This window comes from Schistocerca cancellata, chromosome 8, assembly GCF_023864275.1.
Source record: "Schistocerca cancellata isolate TAMUIC-IGC-003103 chromosome 8, iqSchCanc2.1, whole genome shotgun sequence".
In the NCBI taxonomy this organism is placed as follows: domain Eukaryota; kingdom Metazoa; phylum Arthropoda; class Insecta; order Orthoptera; family Acrididae; genus Schistocerca; species Schistocerca cancellata.
The window spans coordinates 437,107,000-437,133,056 of record NC_064633.1 but is presented as its reverse complement, the minus strand read 5'-3'; the positions used below and the strand labels follow the sequence as shown (position 1 = coordinate 437,133,056).

The 26,057-nt window shown below is 42.7% G+C and overlaps 1 protein-coding gene across 1 annotated transcript in view; it reads left to right on the top strand.

Annotated features, from left to right (window-relative positions):
* Positions 1-26,057, top strand: part of LOC126095616 (lachesin-like) — a 426,868-nt gene that overhangs the window by 74,743 nt on the left and 326,068 nt on the right. The window contains exons 4-5 of the mRNA XM_049910384.1: positions 4,911-5,118; positions 14,558-14,728. Of these exons, the coding sequence (XP_049766341.1) occupies positions 4,911-5,118; positions 14,558-14,728 (379 nt within the window). The remainder of the gene's footprint in view (positions 1-4,910; positions 5,119-14,557; positions 14,729-26,057) is intronic.

Genomic DNA, 26,057 nt, shown 5'->3' with positions numbered 1-26,057 from the left:
TTAACACTTGTATTCAACCAAATTATTTCGCATTCGAAATATACTGATCTCACTTCGTATTATCGCATTTTTATGCCTATAAACATACCTTCAACACCAGAATTCAATCCATCTTCGCGAAATACCAGGTAATAATTATTTAACTACATGAAAAGAGACTTAAGTTGGTTACAAACTAAGGCATGCACACAGTTTATTTAACATGTAAACGTCACTAAATATATTCGGATTTAAGTTATGATATGCTCGATATGCCTGACATCTTTGGCGATGACGTGGCGCAGACGAACAGTGAAATTCTGCACTACTCGCTGAGGTGTCGGAACATCGGTGCTGTCGATGACCTCCTGAATGTCTGTTCACAGCTCAGCGATGGTTTTGGGGTTATTGCTGTACAACGTGTTTTTAATGTAGCCCCACAAAAAGTAGTAGCACGCGTTAGATCCGGAGAATATGGCGGCCGGCCATTGCACACCACACAGTCAGCCAATGAGGGGGAAGGGACTCCCCGACAGCGAAATGAGGATCCTCATTCCCCAGTTTTGCTTATTAACTAACACATCCAAATCACAGTGGGCTACGTGGTAGAGAAAACCATGCATGCCCATACTACAGTAATTCCCTATATGTCCCGCGGCCAACTGTGCAGTTTTTAAGCAAACCGTTCAGGAATTACGACGATTTTATTTCATGTAGTTCAATAATTGTCACCCTTTACATTTCAATTTATAAGTTCATTACTATTGACATTTGGATTCAGACAACTTTCTGTCTTTAGTAATATGTGGCCATTGTTAAAGTTTATAAGCGAGGCTAATTCCGGGGCTCTTCGGTAGATGCTACTGCAGTTATCTAAAACATTGTTAACATTTGCTTTCGCCAAACTGCTATGGCGAGTGCTATCGAGAATAAGAACATATCTGAGTTTTTTATGACCGAAATTACTACTAATTTATATACTTCTTTCTCGTTTCTTGAAAGAACTAAATTAGTTGGAGGCATTCATTTTCTTTTGTCAATAGCAATCTATCATACTCTCGTAGGAAAAGCTTTCATGCCTTAATGTTAAATTCAATTGAATCTACATCTGTACTCGACAATCCACAATGCCATATGTGGCGGAGGGCATTTTGTTTGCCACTGTCACTTCCCCGTTTCTTGTTCCTGTCGCGAATAGTTCGCGGGAAGAACGATTGTCGGTAAGCCTTCGTGCGAGCTCGGATCTCTTTCATTTTATCTTCATTTTCTTTTTTTACGAAATGGAAGCAATGTGCTTGTTGACTCTTCTAGCAACGTACGCTCTCAGAACTTTAACAATACGTCACATCGTCATCCAGAATGCCTCCCTTATGAACACATCTCTTATGACGTCTGCCACTATACTTGGTTGATCATCTCTGTGTCACTCCCTTGCTTGCTAAATGTACGCAGATCGAAACGTGCCGCTTTTCTTTGGATTTTCTCTGTTTCTTCTATCAGTACTATCTGGTACAGATCCCATACTGATAAACAAATAATCAAGTATTGGTCTAACGAGTGTTTTCCATGCTACTTCCTTTGCTGATGGACCACATAACCTGAGGAATCTTTCACTGTAGCTCAGTTTGGTACCGACCTTCCTCGCGATGAATTTTATCTGATCGTTCCATTTCAGATCGTTCTGTACACATACTCTTAGGTATATTATGGAAGTAACAGCTTCCAGTGATTATTCTGAAATTGTGTAATCATACGATAAGCGGTCTTTCTGTCTATGTATTCACAATACGCCATATTTGTTTATGTTGACGGACATTTGCCATTCCTTGCACCAAACACAATAGCTTCATCCGTCAAAAGCCTCATGGAACTTCCGATGTTATCTCCTAGGTCATTTATATACATGTTTAAAAGTATTGGCCCCACAATACTCTCTTGTTATATTTTCAAAATGCAGGGTGTTTCGAAAAGATTATACTTATCTCGAATGCATATATTTATTACACTTTGAGACATAAGAATATGAAACATTACACACATATTCACGAACCATTGAAGTTCAGATTACAGATGTTTGATAAGTCATTCATCACCGACACACAAATTCCTCCCATACTAGGGCAAGCATGTCCTTAGTCACTAATGTTATGGCAGTACGGATCCGGTTCTTCAACTCTTCTAGGCTCTGTAAGAGTGGTGGTACATAAACGTTGTCTTTAACGAAACCCCACAGCAAGAAGTCAGATGGTGTCAAATCCGTTGACCGTGGAACCCAGCTGACACATGCTAAGACATCAGCTCCTTGACGACTAATCCAACGGTTCGGTAGAGTTTCATGCAGATATTCACGCGCTTGGCTACTCCAGTTAGGCGGTGCCCCGTCTTTGAAAAATGAAGTTGTCTTCTAGCAGCCTCGGAAACAACCTGTTTTATAACATAGTGATATACTAATGACCGTTAGCTGTATTTAAATCAGATAGGAATGGGCCGTAAACAGATGATTGGGATATCGCGCACAACACATTGACTTTGGCATATCTCGTACATGTTCAATGGCTGCATGTGGGTTCTGTAGGCCCCAAATTCGAACACTGTGTTTGTTTACTGATCACTAAAATGGACAGTCGCTTCATCACTGAACACGATGCGTTTTGCGAACGTATTATTATTGTCAATAGCATCAAAAATCTCGTTACAAAATGCCACACGTTTGCGTTTGTCATCAGAACGCAGAGCTTGTAACATCTGCAACTTGTACGACTTCATAACCAGCCGACGTCTCAAAACAAGCCAAATTGTTGTTGTAGGCAGTTGTAGCTCCCGACTGGCACGACGAGTTGATTTTGAAGGACTACGATGGAAAGCAGTTTGAATTCGTGCAACATTTTCTTCAGGATTCGAAGTCGACCAGGACTCTTTCCGTTACATACACATCCTGTATCTAGAAACTGTCGATACGATCAGCGAAAGTTCCACCCATTCGGAGAATCAATTTGGTACCTCAACCTGAAACGTCTTTGCACTGTAATCACGAGATTGAACTTCGAAAACTCGAAAACACAAAATTATTTCTGCTGCGGAGTAGCCATTTAAACATATGACGGTTACCAACCAAAACAGAAGACAGCTGACATCTATCGGCTATTAAAATAAACTAGACTATATATTTGTGTCTCCAATAGCCCAGCCGAGGTGCAGCGATCGATGGTTTGGACAAAATAATACTTTGTATACGTATATTCGTTTTCGAACACCCTCTACAATGCATCGTAGTGGAACTGTGCAGCAAACCTATGAGGAGACGTGAGGTGAACATGTGACATACATGGCGCTCCGCGACGAGTCCACTTTGACAGCCTAGCCAGTAACTGTGGACAGAGATGTCAAAAAATGGCCACATGTGTACAGCTACCATGACAGGGCATAGATTCAAGGGGAGCAGGCAACGAAAGATTACGCAGTAGTTAAAAATCTGCATACAATCTACATCAGAGTGAAAATTCATTCTGTATCAGAGTTTAATCCAGTTATTTGCTGTATCATTTCCTCAAGAAGTGGTAGTCCCGCAACCTACGCAGGGTAACTTCAGTAATATTGGGAAGGTATGCGATGAAGTACTGGCGCAAATTAATCTGTGAGTGCTTAAGAGTCGAATTTGAGCAGATGTGGTCTGTGGTGAACTGGACCGCGAAGAGCCGAGGTCCCAGGTTCGAGTATGGGTCCGGCACACAGTTTTAATCTTCAGAACGTTTGACACCTCGTACTGACATTCCGTGGACCTTCGGTGGACGGATTCTACATACGGTTCCATGCATGGCGTGTGACCTGTTTTGAAGAATAGCTTGCACCTTTCACACTAACTTGTCACAATCGTGCCACCGCTCTTTTTAGTGCTCTCATACATGCGTGGTCTCATGTCTTTTTTTATAGATGTTAAACGTAAGTTGTTAGGAGAATCCCCTTACAGACTTCTAGGATTTGTAGAGCGGAGTGAGTACATAATGTTTTGAATGGGAACACTTGTCCGGAAATGTACCGTTTCCGTTCTACGACGATGTCAGTTCACGTCTGCTGAAGGAAAGAGAAGAGTCCCACCGTTGCTTGTCCTCGTGTCGAACAGGGTAAACAAGATGGCGTGTACTACTTCTTATCCTGGTGTTATGCTAAATTTAATTTGCGATGCTCCTGTAGAGACAGAGGAAGATCTGCTGGCACAAGTTCTGACAGCTGCACTAGGAAATGAAGAGAAACCAGGTGGGATGGAGAGTATGTACCACAACAATATCTGTCAGTTATGAGAAACCTTTTATAACGTGCTGTTTTCTTATCGACATGACAACTTGGCGTGAAGCCCAACTTAAAATGAACACATTTAGCAACAAAATGTCTTTTTAAGACCTGAAGATGACGTCTAAGGCTGTGGAAACCGGTTATTTTAAACACAGGAATATTTGTGCCATCTTGGCTTTAGAATGTTTTTAGACTAATGACATAGTTGGTGGTCGGCACATCGAGCCGCTGTTTTAATGCATGAGTACTGTTCCGTACGTACAGTGTGATGGTTTGATTCTCGTGTTGGAATAATGTAAACATTAATGTTTAAGTGTATTTACAAACAAATGTGCTTGAGCGATAAACGGATGTTTCTTTATGTCTCTTTTGACTTATTACCTAACAATTGTACTGTGTCGTGCCTAGTTCACTTCATCGAGCAGAAGTGGATGAGTTAAACATCCGAACTGGAACCATCGTAGAAAAGAAACGGTATGTTGCCGGATATGGGTTCCTGCTCAAAATATGTCATCACTCCTCTCTATAAGTCTTAGCACTTTGTAATGGGGATTTCCGAGAACCCAGTATACAACATGCGCTCTTTCAGTCGCTTTCGCTGTATCGTTAATTGGCGTGTGTGTGTTTCTTCTGACCTGCAGGTGGGATGGCTGCGAGCAGAGGACCAGACGGTGCTGACGCTCCACGACAAGGTGGTGACGCACAACGCGCGCATCACGTCCACGCACGACAACCAGCGCACGTGGCGGCTGCACATCCGGCACGTCAAGGAGACGGACCGCGGCTGCTACATGTGCCAGATCAACACCAGCGTCATGAAGAAGCAGCTCGGCTGCCTCGACGTGCACGGTGAGTCCACCAGCTGACAAGTGAAGACTGCGCTCTCACAGTTCCGTGTTGCAGTCGCTACAATCGCGAGCATATACCTGCAGTCCAATAAATCAGTACTGTCGTATCTGAAATTGCTTACCACTGCACATCGTGTCAAATCGAAACAAGCTCCCCCGTTATGCGGTCATTGCACGTCTTCTTGCTCAATTTTATTGATTTATCGATATCACAGTAATAGCTGGTCTTAAGGAAGACCATTCTTTGTTAGAGGAATTAGCCAAGAAATTAGCCACTATCATACACTCTTCTCAACCAGTACCACATGCAGGTTCGTATATGTCTTGGTCGATATGTGACCAACATCAATGTCACGTGTACAAAACCTCATAACCTCTAATCATGACTTATCTCTTAACGGTGGTAGAATCCGAACTTATACTAAAAGAAATCATATTCAGGAGATTTAATTCATTTATAGGACAAGTACTGAATTTTATTCAATCTACGGGTTGGGTGTAAACAAATCAAAAAACGTTCTGGAAAACCCCGGTTCCCAGAACTCCTGAAAATAAACGTTGACTGTGGATATTGTATCACAGACACACTCACTTTGACTCTTAAGAAATTCCGCTAAACCAAAGCTATAACAACCATGTATGAGCAACGCCTGTTAGACGGAGAGGGTCCGAAGACCGATCAGTTCCAGTCATTCCACCAGGAATGACGGCTCGTGTTGTCTGTAGTTCAACCACCCCTAGACGGTCGATGCCGCGGTTCGATCGCGTTCGCATTGTTGCTAGGAAGGGTTCTCAACAAAGGATGTGTACAGACGTCTCGGAGTGAAACAAAGCCATGTTGCTCTGACATGGAGGAGATACAGAGAGACAGGAACTGTCGATAACAAGCCTCGCTCAGGTCGCCCAAAGGCTACTACTACAGTGGATGACCGCTAGCTACGGATTATGCCTCGGAGGAACCCTGACAGCTTTTCGTGCAGCCACAGGACGTCGTGTTACAACTCGAACTGTGCGCAATAGACTGCCCGTTGCGCAACTTCACTCCCGACGTCCATGGCGAGGTCGATCTTTGCCATCGCGACACCATCCAGCGCGGTACAGGTGGGCCCAACAACATGCCGAATGGACCATTCAGGTTTGGCATCAGGTTCTCTTCACCGATGAGTGTCGCATATGCCTTCAACCAGACAATCGTTGGAGACGTGTTTGGAGGCAGCCCGGTCAGGCTGAACGCCTTACACACACTGTCCAGTGAGTGCAGCAAGGTGGAGGTTAACTGCTGGTTTGGGTGAAAATATGCGGGGCCGACGTATGGCGCTGGTAGTCGTGGAAGGCCCCGTAACGGCTGTGCAATACGTTAATGCCATCCTCCGACCGATATTGCAACCATATCGGCAGCACGTTGGCGAGGCATTCGTCTTCATGGACGACAATTAGCGCCCCCATCGTGCGCGTATTTTGAATGACATACTTCAGAATAACGACATCGCTCGACGAGAGTTTTTGGTTTGTGGGGCGCTCAACTGCGTGGTTATCAGCGGCTCGACGAGAGTGGCCAGAATGTTCTCGAGACATGAACCCTATCAAACATGCCTGGGATAGATTGAAAATGGGGTGTTCATAACGTGACCCACCAACCATTGTGAGGGATCTACGTCGAATCGCCGATGAGGAGTAGAACAATCTGGGCCCACAGTGCCTTGATGAACTTGTGGATAGTGTGCCACGCCGAATACAGGCATGCAGTGAGTAGGGCGTCCTACTGGGTATTAGAGGTAGCGGTGTGTACACCTATCTTTATCACCACCTGCGAAGGTCTCCCTGTATAGTGATACAACGTGCTATGTGTGGTTTTCATGAGCAGTAGAAAGGGCGGAAATGATGTTCATGTTGATCTCTATTCCAGTTATCCGCACAGGTTCAGGAACTCTCGGAACCAAGGTGATGCAAGATGCAAAACTTTCTTTGGTGTGTGTTTTATAACTGACGGAGATCCAAGTGCTGCAGTACAGGCTGGATACAGCGCAGAAGGCTGAAACAGGGTAGGATGTTATCAGCCAAAAGGTGAAAATATGGCGCTGTAAGCAATCAGAGTGTAGTGTGATCATTTAGATCAATAAGTGTTCGGATAAATTCCTAACAGACACGACCTTTCAGATAATCCCACATCCAAAAGTCACATGTATATTGGTCAGGGAATTACCTTGAGATGATTCGGTCGTTTCTGAAGATGCCTCGAAGCAAACGTTTCACCTGAGAAGCGATATATAGTGTCACACCATCTTGCAAGAAAATGTTTGTGTGGGTACAGTTGGTTTCATGTAAAGCTGGAGTCACGTCTTGTAGAAGAAGGAACTTATAGCGTGCAGATGCCACTGTACACCTAACAGGACCACAAGTGTCATGTAGGTGAAAAAATACCGACGGAGAATGAAGGAGCTCGTGAAACCATTCCATACAACCACATCTCCACACAGCGACATAGCCGGCTGGTGTGGCCGAGCGGTTCTAGTCGCTTCAGTCTGGAACCGCGCGACTGCTACGGTCGCAGGTTCGAATCCTGCCTCGGGCTTGGATGTGTTTGACGTCCTTGGGTTAGTTAGGTTTAAGTAGTTCTACGTTTTAGGGGACTGATGACCTCAGATGTTAACTCCCATAGTGCCCAGAGCCATTTTGAACAGCGACGTAAGTTGAGTGTGGTGGATGTTTCTGCACAACATGTCGCGGAGCAAAACCTCATATTGGACAACTCTGTGCATTAACGGCACCTCAGGGAGTAAAATGTACCTCGTCCACCCAGAAAACAATCCTCGGCCATTTCCATGCGTGCCAAAACTTGAAGGGAAAAGTCAGTTCCTTGGGGCTTCAGTTGATGCACATTCTCAGTCTTGTAGGGGCATCAGTGCAAAATACTCCGTAAAACCTTGGACTGTGGACCAGGATAGAGACAGTCCCGAGAATTTTAAACATGTTCTGCATCTTAGGCTATAGTTACAGCAATTTCACCGACAACTGCGTTCGGAATGGGCCGCTTCCCTTTCCATGCTGCACCTCCTAATTCACCTATTCCTTCAAATTTCTTGATCGTATTCTTCAGCCCATTTATTGACATGGGTCTCTTAGTGGCGATTTCCGTCGGCGTTATTCCCAAAATCCAGCGCCGGTATTGCTGCCGCCAGATAAAACAAGTTTAGCTGCAGTACACGGTGTTACATCTCAATAGTCGTAGTGCTTCTTAAGGAAAACAACAACCTTTGTAACGCTTTACATCAACAATCAGTTAAAATAAAGTCAGCACGTGTCGCCAATCGACAAACAGTGTAATGACGTGAAAACAGAAAACATTGCAATTCAGAGTGCTTACAGCGCCATATTTTCACCTGGTGGCAGAAAAAGGAATTAGCAGGTTAATAAATAGGTTCGTAGCGTTTCTATTTTGCAATTTGTTATTCGGTTTGTTATTGGTTTATCGATTGTCATTCTTCATCTTTAGTTAACTATAGCTATCTCAGTTAACGTACTGTTATTGTGTCGTTTTGTGATAGTGAGCGGACCTGTGAACTCCAGAAAGTGGTATGCCAAGTAGAGAAATTAGATCATTTTCGAGAAATTCTTCTGCTTGAGTTCAGTAGAGCGCTGACAACAGTGGAGGCAGCCAGATAGATTTGCGACATGTATGGGATCATGGCACTGGAAAGAGCACGACAAGAAAATGTTCTAAGGACGATCGTTTTGACATAAATGACTGTCCACGTCCAGGAAGACCTTCAGAGTTTGGTGAAGATCGTTTATGCAGAGTAATCCACGATGATCCACATCAGTGTACGCGAGAACTGCCAGATATAACGAACTGTAATCATGTCACCATCTTGGGACTTCTGCATGCAATGGGGAAAGGTTCAAAAATCTGGTGCATGGCAACCGCACGATCTAGGCCAAAATCACAAAAATTTGTGGTGGCCATATGTGCATTTCTGTTTCCTAATCATCAGTTGGCTCGTGAACAAAACCGATCATTCCTATTCTGTATCAATACTGTTGGTGAGAAAGCTATCCTTGTGCTAATATAACGAAATGAAACGAATGAGTGAGCAAAAATTAACTACCTGCCTGAGGTGCAGCCAGCACTGCAGACATTTTTTGTCAGCAACTGAGGCATCCTACAGACGCAATCCAAGAACCACTACTAGGAAGACTGCCCGCCTGCATTCTGATACACTGACAAAAAACCCTAGGGTTGGGAAGCCATTCCGCGTCCACCTTACTCACCTGCTCTTGCGCCCTCAGCTTTTCACCTTTTTCACCCTCTTATCGAACAATCTTCAAGGCAATTCCTCTCCGGTTGAAAATGCGCTCAGAACATGGCTCGACGAGTTGTTCGCATCAAAACCACGTGGTTTCTAGTGTCATTGAATCGTAAAGCTACCCCAGCGTTGACAGAGCGTTGTGAATAATGAAGTAGAATATGTTATTCCTGACTAAGTCTCTGTTACGTGCATCTGTTGTGTTTATTAATCTTATGGAAAAAAGCCACTTACTGAAGCACCAACTTAATATTTTTTTCAGTATATCCGCGTGCGCACTGATTAAAGAACATACCTAAGATGTTTCAGCCTCCTCCGATGTATACAGCCCGCACTGCTTCACTCAGAACGTCGTCACTTTAATTATAACCAGCCAGCATAAAGGATGTGTACGACAATGAGAAAATTACAGTGTTGTATTCATTGATCTAACAGGCGAATATTACACAATGCAAAATGGAATCCTAATCTGAAACTTTTTTTAAGTAATAAAGAATGCTGGTGTTTTTAAGATAATGTCATTCTCAATAAATAATATGACATCTTGTGTTGCCTTATACAACAAGCACAGACGATGAAGTGATCAGAAGCACATTACATCTCAAACAAGTACACTTATGACCAAACCCACTCTCAAAACACCCAGTCTTTCCAGCAGACTGAGTACCTTGTTCGACTTATGCGGTAAAGTAATGCAGAGAGGGCTCTAGGGAAGATAACAAAAAGTCCCCATAACCACTATGGAAACAATCATGCCATCAGTCAACTACATTACATTTGCGAAACAAAGAATTGGGATGGGAAGTAAGCGTCATCTTACATGGAAACACACAACCAATTACAGACCCACCATCCTACGTAAGCGTCGCCCTTAATAGGATAATCACCCTTAAGAATTACTGTAGTAGCTTGGAACATAAAACTCAGATTAAACACAGTTTATTAAATAAACTTTGCAGGTCGCCGCAGGGAGCAAATTACGTAGCTATGTTGACTTCAAGTCTTGCGCTATGCTTTTCTGCAGTTGAATGTGTAGAATCCCTGTGGACTCACTCGCTTTACGCGAGAAAGGTTTTCATTGCACAATAGTTAGAGGATTGTCGTTGACTTCTGCAAAGCCAGTTATGTGTCCCGACTATCAGCATAATCATATTTATCCTGGAAGCTTTCTCCCTCAGCTCCTGACTGATTTTATTTGAAGGATTTTGACTTCTTCCGATCATTCCTCTGTAAACCTTAGTTTGAGCAACCAACTGGAGTTAGCTATGTGCTTCCTTAACAAGTTACTGAAGCTGCTTTGCATAGTGAGTTTCCTTTACAGGCAGCAGGTAATCGTCGCAGTACGCATTCTAGGGTGTTTTTTCCGTCATATTTCCAAGTCTTTCAAGTTGTAGCTCAAATGTATCGTCCCAAAAGACTGGGGCACAAATCGAAGCTAGCGATCCTGTCGTTAATAAGTTCATAAATACACTGATGTAAAAATAAAATCGCAACATCACGAAGAAATGGTGCAACAAAAACGAAAGTTGTTGGACTTTTTTTCTAAATACATCCAGATTTCGCACCAGTCGTATAAGAGCGGCGCTAGTAGCGCAACTATAAGGATGAAAATCATGTTTGCTTTAAATATGCGTTGTAACGGTCGTGAGCTTCAGTTACCTTTGAGACTTTACGTGATGGGTGGATGTTAGTCAAGGATGCTCTTGAGGTGACATAGACGCCATTATCAACACCTCACTGACTTTGAACGAGGTCGTATAATACGGTTACGAGAAGTTGGATGTTCCTTCTGTGATATTGCAGAAAGACTTGACAGGGTTGTAGCCACTGTACATCAGTGCTGCTAGCGGTGGTCACGGGAATGTATGGTTACAATATCAGTCTTCGGAAGGCCACGTGGAACTACCGAGAGGGAAGACCATCGTGTTTGGTCTATGGATTTGGCGCAACGCACTGCATCTACAACAGGAAATTGAGGAGCAGTTGGCACCACATTGAGACAACGAACTGTTACAAATCGGTTACTTCAAGGACAGCTACGAGGCAGACACATTGTGGCGTGCATTCCATTGACCCCAAACCACCATTTTGTGAGACTTCAGTGGAGTCAAGCGAGAGCTTATTGGAGGGCAGGGTGGAGGTGTTCTGTTTTCTGATGAAAGCAGGTTCTGCCTCGGTGCCAATGATGATCGTATGTAAATTAGGAGGCTAGTTGAGGCTTGCAACAAACCTACTTGCGGGTGGAATACACCGGACATACACGTGGAGAAATTTCTTATGACGTCAGGAACAGTCTCCTGATTACCCCACGCACCCTGACTGCAGAATTGTATATCAATCTGGTGATTCGACCTGTTGTGCTCCCAGTCGTGGACAACATTCGTGGCGGTCTTTTCCAACAGGATAACGCTTGCTCACACACCGCTGTTGTAACCCAGCATGCTCTACAGAGTGCTGACATGTTGCCTTGACTTGCTCGATCACCATATCTGTCTTTAATCGAGCACATGTGAAACATCGTCGGATGACAACTCCAGCGTCATCCACAAAAAATAATAACCGTTCTTATATTTACCGACCCACTGCAACTGCAACCTGAACTGCCATCCGGCACCTGTACGACAGAATGAATGCGCGTTTATGTGATCGCATTCAACATTTTGCAATTACACCGGTTACTAATGTATCAGCATTTCATATTTCCAATGGCTTACCTCGGGCTTACATTAACCTGTGATCTTGAAACGTTAATCAGCTACACTCATTCCGTTGACAAAAATATTCCCGAAATTTCATTACTCTACATTAATTATTTTTTAGTGCTACCTATATTTTTTTCGTCAGTGTAGCTTTCTGCATTAATTTGATTTGGTTTCCATTCCACTGTAGATGCCTCAGCCTATTATAAATGTATCTTCAATATCTTATTTCTCTCAGTCGAAGGTTAGAGAGTACTACCACTGGTTATAAATAAATGAAGTCAAGTAAAATTCAACGACATACCTTCCTTTGTGCATCCATAGAGTATTGCTTATGGAATCATTTATTTATTTGTTCTTTTTGCGTAGGAGTACTTTTGTTAAGAATCTTGTGAGTGTCTGATCGCACTCGGGAATGTACCCCATTTCTCTCATTAGGCATACAGGAAGATAAAATTTCAGTATCTCTATTTTGCCCGTAATTTTTGATTATAATAAACACCACTACTATTGAGACATTCTCACCTAAAGTAGAAATTCTCTGTATCATTTAGTAACGTAACGAGATCATTTTTTTCCGACTGGCGCTTACCTGTACTACTTTTGGCAGCAGTATTGTTGGAACGGCTTTCAGGAATCAAAAAGTAACTACGACTGAGCCATTACAGACAGTGAGCGGTTTCCATATCTCTTTTCAGTTATTTTTAATTTAAAACCTCACATACGGCGAACTACAAGCTTGGAAATAGATCACCACCAACTACCACTGAACAGATGTCCACATCACATCAGATGGTGATGAACGCAGGAAGGAATGAAGATTAGGGATTGACTTTCTGCCAACACAGAGACTGTTTAAGATGGAGAACTCGCTTGGAATGTTTCAACGCTGGGGAAAGAAATTAGCCCTGCCCTTCCAAAGAAATCTTTCCAGCATCTGCCTGGAATGAAAATCCTAGATTTTGATGGGCGATGGTTTGAACTGTAATCTTCCAGAATGCGATTTGAGTGTGCTGAACAATATGAAGATATAGAGGAATATGTTAATTGAATAAAGGTGGATGGAGATTCTATAGTGAAAGATAGTTGGAATGCCATTGTAGATAAGGAAATGGAAAAATATAAGCAAAGGAATAATATGAGGATTGTAGACTTCTGCAACTGTTCGTTCTTTGGATATACTAAACATAAGATTGTCGTTCAATGAGAACGAAACTGTATCTGTTTGTAATGATGCAGAGTTCGATAATATTGTAACAGGCGCTCAATCTGTAACGTATTTCATCAAATAAATAACAAGACGTGCAGAAGACATGTAAACATCTGACACCACACAGAACGACAAATCGATAGTCAAATCCAAATCAGCTGTATTTCGACCGCCATCTTGTCCACTGCACTACAAAACTGTTTGTGACGTGTTTCCAAGTTACTTAGATGTTAGTGACAAATTGTGAACAGGGGCCAAGAGAGCCACGGCAATGGAAATACCGTAAGGCACCACAACGAGACTTCCACGCCAGAAGAACAAAGTGGGTGACCGTTACAAAATATTTTCGTGCAAACATGAGTCCAGCTTCAAAAGTTACATAGCCTCTTACTAAGTTTTCTCTTCTTCCACAGTATGATCACAGCATTTACGAAACTACTATGTAACATCAGTATGACCTTATTGTAAAGTAGCTTTTGTAATACCAATTAGCCTGAAGATGAGGTATAACCCTTGAAACATGTCTCTAAATAAATAAGTAATGTAATAGTTGACAACGTTTGTGACTGGTAGCGGTAACTGAAAAAAAAACCTTTACGTATTTCTTGAGACAGTCAGGGTCGAAAAATAGTCAAAATGACTTCAAATTCTTTTATACGAGTAGGAATTATTGTGTAAATTGAAGCTGGAGGGAGAGAAAGGAAAGGAAAGTGATTACTGATGTCAGCTACATCGCGACATCACGCGGAATCAGCGGCGACGAGTGAAAATGTGTGCCGGATTGGGATCCTAACATGGGATCGCCTGCTTTCTAGGCAGGTGCTTTAACCACTGCGCTGTCCGGGAGACAGTATAATTGCAACTGCTCGGACTGTCTCAGCAAGCCTCACGGCCGACCCACATTCTCGTCGAGTGCCGCCTATCCTGTCCCTCTCCACTTCCTCCATGCTCGCTATTCTGGATTCCCGCAGGAGGTCGGACGTACTTGCGTACCGGACAGAAGACGGTGTCTCCATTACTCATCTTGATAAAGAGAAAAAGAACAGACATCATGCATTCATATAACTCATATTTTGCTCGGATCGAGGTCCCCTATCGTCTTTAGACATTATGTAGTTGTTTTTCGTAATCCTGTGCATTTTTCATGAAATGATTACTGTAATGAGATGGATAAGGTGGTGACGGCGTGTGTGCTGAGCGAGCGGTCCGCCGTCCGTGTGCCCGCAGTGCCGCCGGACATCGTGAACGACGAGACGAGCACCGACCTGGCGGTGCAGGAGGGCGAGAACGCGACGCTGGTGTGCCGCGCGACCGGACACCCGCCGCCGCGCATCGCCTGGAGGCGCGAGGACGGCCAGCCCATCCTGCTGCGCCGCGGACCCAGGGACTCCATCAAGGGTGAGTGTCGCTGCGATCAGAATGAATCTTCTTCCCTCTGTTAAGGAACTTTGTGGCAGATTAAAATAGTGTGCTGGACATGATACGAACCTGGGGCATTTCCCCATCGCGGGCCAGTGCCCTACCGACTGATCTACCCAACCACCACTCACGAACAGTCGTCACAGCTCTACATCCACCACCACCTCATCCCACATCTTCCAAACTTAAAAAACTTCTGCATACCTTGCAGGAGTGGCAATCCTGAAAGGAAGGGTGTTTTGGAGGAGACGTGGCTGCAGTTCGGCATGCAGGTTTAATCATCCAGAAAGTTGAAGTGCCCAGTAAATTTTCCTCTGCACCTCAGTCCATCCACACCTTTGCCTTCATTTGGCAATGTCCCTAGAACCTGCAGGAAGAGCAGTGACATAAGTAGAAAGAACGGCGCACGGGGAAGAATGTTACACTCCCCATCCCCTGTCCCTCTCAGATAATGACTGAGTAATATTTATTTCAACAGGAGCATAATTTGGCAAATGCTAATAAAGACAACGTCTAAACTAGAATTGGTTTTAAAGATAACTGAATTTTCGGGGAGCGAGCATGTGTTAGACAGGAAGACGGCCTATCCCCTATCTTGTTCACCAGTGCCCTTAAAAAAGTCATCTGACATTGGGAAGAACAACTCAGAAAATACTGATTAACGACCAGATGTGGTTGGGCAACAAAACAGTTGGTAGTAATCCAGTTTTTAACATTTCCTGACGGATTTGCAATACTGTCCGGAGGCACAAAAAAAGCAACAAGGAAAATGAACATTTTATAAAGAAATGTCTTCATTTACCCGACGCAGTTTACATACTACAAAACTTACGGAAGAAAGTAACTTTTTGATATTGTGTGACTGTCAAGTAATATAGCTAGCAGAAACTTGGACCATACATAGAAAGAACTACAACTGTGTAGTAAATAAGGTAACTGAGAGAAATAAGCAATGAGACGAACAGAAATGTTATTTATATTCAAAGACAATAATCACACTGCGATCACCTCGATTTATTATGGTCCGTCACTCGTTATAAAAGGCGGGACATGGTCCTTAACGGGCAGCGTGGCCATCGCGGACTGCCATGAATGTTCTGCAATGTGCTTCGAGCCTGACCTTAAGGTTGGTAAAGAGTTCTTGTGGAAGAATATTCCATTCATCCATAAGCACGGATGAAATTTGCTGAAGGGTCCATTGTGCGTGTGAACGTGCGGAAATACGCCTCCCCAACGCATCCCACAAGTGTTCGATGGGATTTAAGATGAGAGAACTGGAAGTCCAGTCCATTCGTCGAATACCTCTCCTTATAAAAGTTCATCCACCTGCGCATTGTCGGTACAAAGCAGAGCAAAAGCAACGATAAAGAAAGCAAACATTGCATTATATCTACAACACTAGTGCCGAAGCAGACATTTTTTCAGGAATGAGCCTAAGGAATTTCTTAGAGTGAAAAAGAAATGGCAGAAGAAATATTAGCGTTACTGCAAGATAAGGTAGTGGAATGTGTAGTTTCGTATACGCTCGACTGTGCGGACAATGTACATGAGGAGTGCAATGATAATGATACGTATTTAACAAGTGAAAGTGATACTGAAACAGGTTTCGAGCCATGTAGCTCATCATCCTTGTCGGACTGGGAGACACAAATCCCGTCTCCAGTGTAACGTATAAAAGACAAGACCACTGTTTTCCAAGGAACGGGTACTAAAGATATTTATGTACATGGAGGATCATCCGCATCGTCGTGAAAAAACATTAAAAAACACATTACGAGTAAGTCCGCAGCAATATGGCCGTGAATTCCATAGAAAATACTTGTGGATATTCAAGGGAGGACAAAGGAAAATAATTTGGAAATTTGTGGTAAGGTCTTATGGGACCAAACTGCTGAGGTGATCGGTCGCTAAGCTTACGCACTACTTAATCTAACTCAAGATAACTTACTCTAAGGACAACACACACACACACACACACACACACACACACATGCCCGAGGGAGGACTCGAACTTCTGACGGGGGACAGCAGTGCGGACCGTGACAAGGCGCCTGAGATCGCGCGGCAGGAGGACAAACACACATCTTACAAGAACTAGTGTTTGCGCGTTTCAAGGCAACTCGATACAATTTACAGGATGTGCATATTAGACTGCACTCGACATAAATTACAGAGATTTCAAAGGAAGCAGTGGATGTTTGTGTAACTTCATACAGTGCTACAGAATTGGATGACGAATAATAACGAAATTCCAAACAAAGCATTAACTTGAAGATACACTACAATTTGCGGAATCGGCCATAAAATTTACAGATGAGATAAACACATCCCACAGTTCAATATCGAATTTGTTTTCAACTCCGACCAGGTGGGATGTGAGCAGAAAATACATGGGAAGGAACACTGGAAATTAGAGCCACAAAAAGAGTTGCATCAGAACATCCAAAATCAGTGCCTTAACGCGTTCTTATACAATTTGCCGACTGTTAATCTGCATAGCAAATTGGCTGAAAAGCTATTCTTCGTGCTGTGTGAAGTTGGAGGTGCTCTGCTCACTGTGATTCTGTCTCGTTGGACTGATCCTGCAATGGCAGTCAGGAATATTTACATCCCAACAAGCAAGAGTGGGAAACTGCGCGTAAGAGAACGACAATTACGTTACGAGCACTGCTTTTGACCAATAGCTGATTAAATTAACGTGCTTTAACTTGATTCCTGGTCTGCGTATAAAAATCATACTCCTTTTGAGCAAACTATCCCTCCTTAAACTGGACAAATTCAGCCTCTGAATGTCTGTTTTTTCCGTGCCCATGAAACATAGTACCGCATCATGTGGATCTACGTCCTAAAGGATAGCTAGTTTCACGATAAGCTCCATGACAGACTGCTTCCCGCGCCCGGGTTCCCGGGTTCGATTCCCGGCGGGGTCTTGGATTTTCTCTCCCTCGTGATGACTGGGTGTTGTGTGATGTCCTTAGGTTAGTTAGGTTTAAGTAGTTCTAAGTTCTAGGGGACTGATGACCGTAGATGTTAAGTCCCATAGTGCTCAGAGCCATTTTTCCAAGACAGACTGTTTCGAATTCGGTTGCATGTCATCACATTCCATCAGTTCTCATCACCTCATTACATCGATATGACTCTATATGCATTCTTCAAGAGAGGATACCTAGCTAAACCCCCCTGCACTGTTTGTAATTCCCAAGGACTGCGCCTTCGATCTTGATGCTGAGAACCTTTGTGATTAGCGTGGCGCAATTTTTCACTCGGTGTTCATGGTACAAAGTTAATGGTTCGTTTTGAACGTGTATTGAACGTCGACGCTCATTGTTTTGTGAAGTGTAATACATACACTTGGGTTAAATATTCCGGAGGTAAAATAATCCCCCATTCGGATCTCCGGACGGGGACTACTCAGGAGGACGTTGTTATAAGGATAAAGAAATCCAGCGTTCCACGGGTCGCAGCGTGGAATGTCAGATCCCTTAATCGGGCAGGAACGTTAGATAATTTAAAAAGATAAATCGATAGGTTAAAGTTAGATATAGTGGGAATTAGTGAAGTTCGGTGGCAGGAGAACAAGACGTCTGGTCAGGTGAATACAGGGTTATAAATACAAAATCAAATACATGTAATGAAGGAGTAGGTTTAATAATGAATAGGAAAATAGGAATGCGGGTAAGCTACTACAAACAGCACAGTGAACGCATTATTGTGGCCAAGATAGATACGAAGCACACCACTACCACACTAGTACAAGTTAAATGCCAACTAGCTCTGCAGATGACGAAGAAATTGAAGAAATGTATGAAGAAATAAAAGAAATTGTTCAGATTGTGAAGGGAGACGAAAATTCAATAGTCATGGGTGACTGGAATTCGGTAGTAGGAAAAGGAAGAGAAGGAAATATGAGGAAGGAATGAAAGAGGAAGCCGCCTGGTAGAATTTTGCACAGAGCATTACTTAATCATAGTTGACACTTGGTTCAAGAATCATCAAAAGGAGATTGTATGGAAGAAGCCTGGCGATACTGGAAGGTCTCGGATAGATTATATAATGGTAAGACAGAGATTGAGGAATCAGGTTTTAAATTGTAAGACATTTCCAGGGGCAGATGTGGACTCTGACCACAATCTATTGGTTATGAACTATAGATTAAAACTGAAGAAACTGCAAAAAGGTGGGAATTTAAGGAGATGGGACCGGGATAAACTGATAGAACCAGAGGTTGTAGAGAGTTTCAGGGAGAGCATTAGGGAATGATTGACAAGAATGGGGGAAAGAAATACAGTAGAACAAGAATGGTTAGTTTTGAGAGATGAAATAGTAAAGGCAGCAGAGGATCAAGTACGTAAAAAGTCGGGGGCTAATAGAAATCCTTGGGTAACACAAGAGACATTGAATTTAATTGATGGAAGGAGAAAATATAAAAATCCAGTAAATGAAGCAGGCGGAGAGGAATACGAACGTCTCAAAAATGAGATCGACAGAAAGTGTAAAATGGCTAAGCAGGCATGGCTAGAGGACAAATGTAAGGATGTAGAGGCATATATCACTAGGGGTAAGATAGATACAGCCTACAGGAAAATTAAAGAGACTTTTGGAGAAAAGAGAACCACTTGTATGAATATCAAGAGCTCAGATGGAAACCCAGTTCTAAACAAAGAAGGGAAAGCAGAGAGGTGGAAGGAGTATATAGAGGGTCTATACAAGGGTGATGTTCTTGAGGACGATATTATGGAAATGGAAGAGGGTGTAGATGAAGATGAAATGGGAGATATGATATTACGTAAAGAGTTCGACAGAGCAGTGAAAGACCAAAGTCGAAACAAGGCCCCAGGGGTAGACAACATTCCATTAGAACTACTGATAGCTTTGGGAGAGGCAGCCCATACAAAACTCTACCATCTGGTGAGCAATATGTATGAGACAGGCGAAATACCCTCAGACTTTAAGAAGAATATAATAATTCCAATCCCAAAGAAAGCAGGTGTTGACAGATGTGAAAATTACCAAACTATCAGTTTAATAAGTCACGGTTGCGAAATACTAACACGAATTCTTTAGAGACGAATGGAAAAACTGCTAGAAGCCGACCTCGGGGAAGATCAGTTTGGATTCCGTAGAAATGTTGGAACACAGTGAGGCAATACTGACCATGCGACTTAGCTTAGAAAATAGATTAAGGAAAGGCAAACCTACATTTCTAGCATTTGTAGACTCAAGAAAGCTTTTGACAATGTTGGCTGGAATACTCTCTTTCAAATTCTGAAGGTGTCAGGGGTAAAATACAGGGAGCGAAAGGCTATTTACAATTTGTACAGAAACCAGATGGCAGTTATAAGAGTCGATGGGCATGAAAGAGAAGCAGTGGTTGGGAAGGGAGTGAGACAGGGCTGTAGCTTATTCCCGATGTTATTCAATCTGTATATTGAGGAATAGGATTAGGAATTAAAATCCATGGAGAAGAAATAAAAACTTTGAGGTTCACCGATGACATTGTAATTCTGTCAGACACAGCAAAGGGCCGGGAAGAACAGCTGAACGGAATGGACAGTATCTTGAAAGGAGGATATAAGATGAACATAAACAAAAGCAAAACGAGGACAATGGAATGTAATTGAATTAAATCGGGTGATGCTGAGTGAATTAGATTAGGAAATGAGATGCTTAAAGTAGTAAATGAGTTTTGCTGGATGGGGTGCAAAATAACTGATGATGGTCGAAGTAGAGAAGATGTATAATGTAGACTGGCAATGGCAAGGAAAGTGTTTCTGAAGAAGAAATTTGTTAACATCGAGCATAGGTTTAAGTGTCAGGAAGTCTTTTCTGAAAGTGTTTGTATAGAGTATAGCCATGTGTGGAAGTGAAACGTGGACGATAAATAGTTTGTACAAGAAGAGAAAAAAAGCTTTCGAAATGTGGTGCTTCAGAAGAATACTGAAGATTGGATGGGTAGATCACATAACTAATGAGGAAGTATTGAATAGAATTGGGGGGGGGGGGGAGATATTTGTGGCACAACTTGTCTAGAAGAAGGGATCGGTTGGTAGGACATCTGATGCATCAAGGGATCACCAATTTAGTATTGGAGGGCAGCGTGGAGGGTAAAAATTGTAGAGGGAATCCAAGAGATGAACACACTGAACAGATTCAGAAGGATGTAGGTTGCAGTAGATACTGGGAGATGAAGAAGCTTGCACAGGATAGAGTAACATGGAGAGCTGCATCAAACCAGTCTCTGGACTGAAGACCACAACAACAAATACATACATCCCGTAGAAGACTCATCTCTGCACCTCAGTGACATTCGTTTTCTGTCACCCTACTGATGCACATGGTGAACCATTCGCAGCTAATCTTTTTCCTGTCACAAATTATTAAAACACTTTAAATGAGCTTTTCTAAAGATTGAATTTGTGACTTTGCATTCATGGGGTTCCTTCCGAGGTACAAAAGTAGCAACTTAAGTTTGCGAAGGTAAGTCTTATAGTTAGTTATGGAGGCAGCGGTAGTCGGCACAATTTCGATGGTTGATCTTAAATTCTGGAAGAGATTTAGTATAGTTATTTTGGTCTTGGAATTGTGTCTTGATGTCGATGTCATCTACAACAAAACTTCTGCACTCTCATATCTACATCACGGCTGCAAATTTTAGTAAAATTTCCACATTTGTTCCCTTCGTCGTCCTTGTTAGCAGTGTGGAGCAGTCCACGTGTGTCGGGTAAGAACTGTAATGTTTTCTATGTTTCATTCAATGAGGATAAGCTCCTTTAATTTCTTCTTCATCTTCATCTTTTTTCTGCTCTTTTCGCTACTCACTCGCATCCCTCTCTTGGCCTATCCATTTTTATATCATTATCTTCTCCGATAGCAAAACTGCACTACTAAGGAAACACTCCCATGGAACGATTACCACGTTCCAAACTGCTCGTTCGACGAAAGATCCATAGCTACAGAAAATTACACAGGTTGCATCAGTACGCAAATAAGGAATTAATAGTAACGGCTAAACTGCAGACCCGTATCACTGACATCAATTTGTTGTAAATATTAGGAAAATATAGTGTGTTCCAATAGTATAAAATATCTCGACGTAAACAATGTACCGACACCAACCACCATATTTATTGACACTAAGTGATGAGTAATGTCCACGGAGGGGGGGGGGGGGGTTACCCATTTCTCACAAGCGGCTCTTAATCAGATTGCATGCCAATGGAGTGCCGTCTCAGTTGTACGACTATATTTGTGACATCAGAATCGTTACATTTCTTAGTAACTGACGGGAAGGCCTTTTGGTGTCCTTGATCGGCATAAACGAGTCATAAGAATCCCAGGAGTCCTCTTAGATGGTTTACAGATGATGCTGGCGTCTACCGCCTAGTAAAGACGTCAGAAGAGTGAAACGAATTTCAGCATGATATAGGCAAGACATCGGCAAGAACGGCGAAAAGTGTGTACTAAAAATGCGTTAAACTTCGGTTACATGGTAAATCAAACAAGTTTTAACGGTTGCAGATTCATCTAATTACCTAGGGATTATAATTATGGGCAATTTAAATTGCATCAGTCGCATATAAAATGTCACGGGCAAGGCGAGCCAAGGACTGTGTTTTATTGACAGAACATTCAGAAAATGCAACAGGTATACAATAGATACTGCCTATCCTACTCCTGTCTGTTCTCCTGTGGAGAATTATTGCGTTGTGTATGATCCTTACGACATGGGATCTACGGAGGAGGCTGAAAAATTTGAAATGGATGCAGATCGGTTTGTGTTACTATGAAATAGGTCAGAGAGTGTCACAGATGTGATAAGCGAATTGTGGTGGAAACCATTAAAACTTACGTAGCTCTTTCGTTGCGGCGAAATCTTTTCATGAAATTTCAATGACCAGCTTTCTCCTCCGAATCCTAAAACTTTTTGTGGGCTCGCACCTATATAGGGAGGAATGACCGCAGTCAAAAAGTAAGGGGAGGCAGAGTTCACACGGAAAAATTTGTGTGTAACTTTGCCCATAGGCTATTCGAGAGTGTACGAGTCGCGTAAAAGTCTGAAAGTGGTTCTGCGAATCCTCTCTTCAAGGTTACAGAGTAAATGTTCCGTCATTTCTTTTTTAATTCTATCCAACTCTTGTACTGCTATTTTTAAAAGATTAGGTGATTTCCGTTACTCCACACTTATACGCAACTAGTTGGCTGGTATGATCCTCGCCTTTTTGAGTTAACACTGAATGACCCTGGACGTATTATAGATATCTGCAAAGCGTATCCCCATTCTAATCTTTGGCCCCGCAGTTACAGCGGGACTGTGTGATGGTATAAGGAAAATGTGGCTAATTTTTATGCAGCAGGTCTCACTGAAGAACGAAATTAATATCCAAGATGCCAGTTAAAAATTCTGTTGTGTTAATAGGTCGGCCAGAGAGGGACCACTAACGACGTTTGCATATTTAAACACCAAAACTCAATGCAACCTGCGCTGTAATAGATTGATTAATCAGCTTTACCACCTACAAATGCGACCTGATCCATATTAATGGTTACACTTCGTCAGATGGCTCAACCCAAACACCGTTGTATAAAGCGGTCAGTAAAGTTGTAACACATCGTGTAACGACCCTTCCCAAGAACGTCAGTGCCGTATCGAGCGCGTTGGCGGTTACCGAAGCAAACCACGAATCGAGAAGCAATTAACGAATATGAAACGAGGTGACAGATTCAGGACATTTTGATGATAAACAAACCGCTGCTCTATCCATAATCCGCATATCAATTCTATTTCGATATGTCTAATAATTCAACAGTGAATCAAAGCGTCCAAATAATTACAGAAAGGGAAGAAACCATGCATGGGAATCAAAATATGTAAACAGATTTTTGCTGCCATCATTTGGAGAGGAAGTAGTAAGATGGCCAATATGGCGGCGGTCATTAAGAAAGATTCAGATTTAAACGGAGTGACTTCTTGGTCATGAGGCAGGCACGAATATTGAAAAGCCCGCCGTTCCAGCGCCCGAGACTGCACCGGGTTAGGAAGCATCTGAGACATATAAAGTGGCCAGTTCTGTGGCCCAGCGGGTGACAGCTAGCCGCTTGGCCACCCAGCAGGTTAGCACCACAATACATTTTCAGCCGTAGGCGCACTGGTGTGAGGTGCCGACCAGCTAACAAAACCCCTTAGCACAGGCGCTCCACAGCGTTCTGCAACATCTTCTTGGAACGACCAACAGGTGTCAACTCACCTGCGACGTGTCTTGACTACAGGTACGCTCCGCCATGCTGCGGTAACTTATAACGGTTCGTTATTGCGGGCACAGTCAAGTAATGACGCTCGGTAACGATCGCCGCTATAAGTCGTCTACCGACGCGAATATTTCGCGGTACTATGAGAGAGCAGCTGCACCAACTATGTGGTAGGGTTCTCTGAAGTATGTCTCTTGAAACTAGTTGTCATTGTTCAGTATTTTCTCTTCGAACTGTTCTCTAGTCAAACTGGTCTAGTTACAGGTCAATGCTCATTCTACATGTCGCTCTGTGAACGTGTTGTCAGTGGAGGCTGCCCTTGGGTACGAGCATCTTGTTCTGTACTTGATGACTTTATTTCCAAAATCTTTTATTTTTAGTATTGTGATTACCACAACCTTTCCCCAGTGTCCACTCAAATCAGTGGCTCCCTCCAAGTGGGGTTGTAGTCTTGCTTCCACATGGACTGATAATGGGGAGAATATTAATATGAGATGCCGACGGGCTCTTAATAATTGTCTCGCCCACTAGCTGGAGCAACCTTTTTTCATTCTGGTCGCCTGTGTCATTCACTTTAGGTGTGGTTATTTTTATTTATTTATTTGTTTTAGAAGCATTTACGATGTATAAAATAATGTACAATATAGATGTGGTAGTAACACTGCTGATTACTTCTAATGGAACTGTCACGGACAGAAGAATCGTTTTAAATACTTTAATATTAAAGCTATGACACGTCTCCAAACTATTGCGAAGGCTATTGTGATTTCAGAAATATCTATTAGATGCTATTGAGGTTCTTGTCAAAGCACAACTTGTTTATATGAGTTACTCTTAGATAACTTTGTATTAACCACCAAACAACAGTGTCAATATTCACTACAGAAGGTGGAATTACTACAACATTCCCTCAGGAGAATCCTCTTGTGAAAATATTAAATAAGGAAGAAAACGGTCGCTGGCCTGAAGGGACTTTTGGATGTCGGCTAAAAGTCATTGCCTGGTAGTGTCATTAGTCTTTGTACGTTTCCCTTATTTGAAATCAAGATAAGTCAGGTAAGCATAATTTCAGCGCTTCTTGCAGTCAGAATTACTGAACCTTTTCGTAATGAAATTTAAGCAGATGGAAATCTCCAATGGTTTCAAGTGAGTATCCAAGACGCAAAAAACGTATTAACCATGGTGGCATTAATATTGCCACTATTCTTTGTAATTAAGCAAATTTAGAGACAGTCCTATCAGTTCACAGTATTTTCAGTAACACGCATCTACAAGCTACATTTACTTTATGCAGAGCGTCCGCAGTTCACATGTGATACACAGCAATTATTTTACTTTAAAATATTACGGAACACCTGAAAGTACTTTCAAAGCAACACATGAGTATTTGAGATGGTGAAGGACATCGAGGAAATGATAAGCCCACAATAAACTTTTAACAGAATTAATGTATTGTTCAAAAATAGACGAAATTAATGAAACTCCGTCCGAACAGGCCTTGGAAGGCCCAACGGTACCGAACGGTCGCCGTGTCATCATCAACCTGTAGGCGTCATTGGATGCCGATATGAGACGCATGTGGTCAGTACACCGCTCTCCCGGTAGTTGCCAATCAATTAGCTCCTCAACTAGCCTCACAAGTGCTGGGTGCAGTCCGACAGCGCGTAACGTGGCTGATTTGACGGGAACCGGTGTTACCACTGCGGGAAAATTAGAACTACAAGCATTACTGATCTTCATTTCTTGATTCTACAGATACTGAAATGCTCGTGCTTTTCTAATGATGCATAGACGAAAGGGCAGTAGTCATCCAGCACAGCGCATAAACTTCACGTCTCTTATAACTAAATATGGCTCCAGATCGCCTTGTTGCTTTTTCATAGCCATCATGCTTACTAAACTTAAACGGCGAGAAACATGAATATTTCCGTATCCCTCAGCAATTATGCCTTTCTTCCCGATTAATAATTGGAAACGTTGAGATTTCTCTGTTTGGCGAAGTTACTGAATTTTCGTAATGTATCAAAGTATTCCGGGCAGTCTAGCTACTGCTCACTTGTTT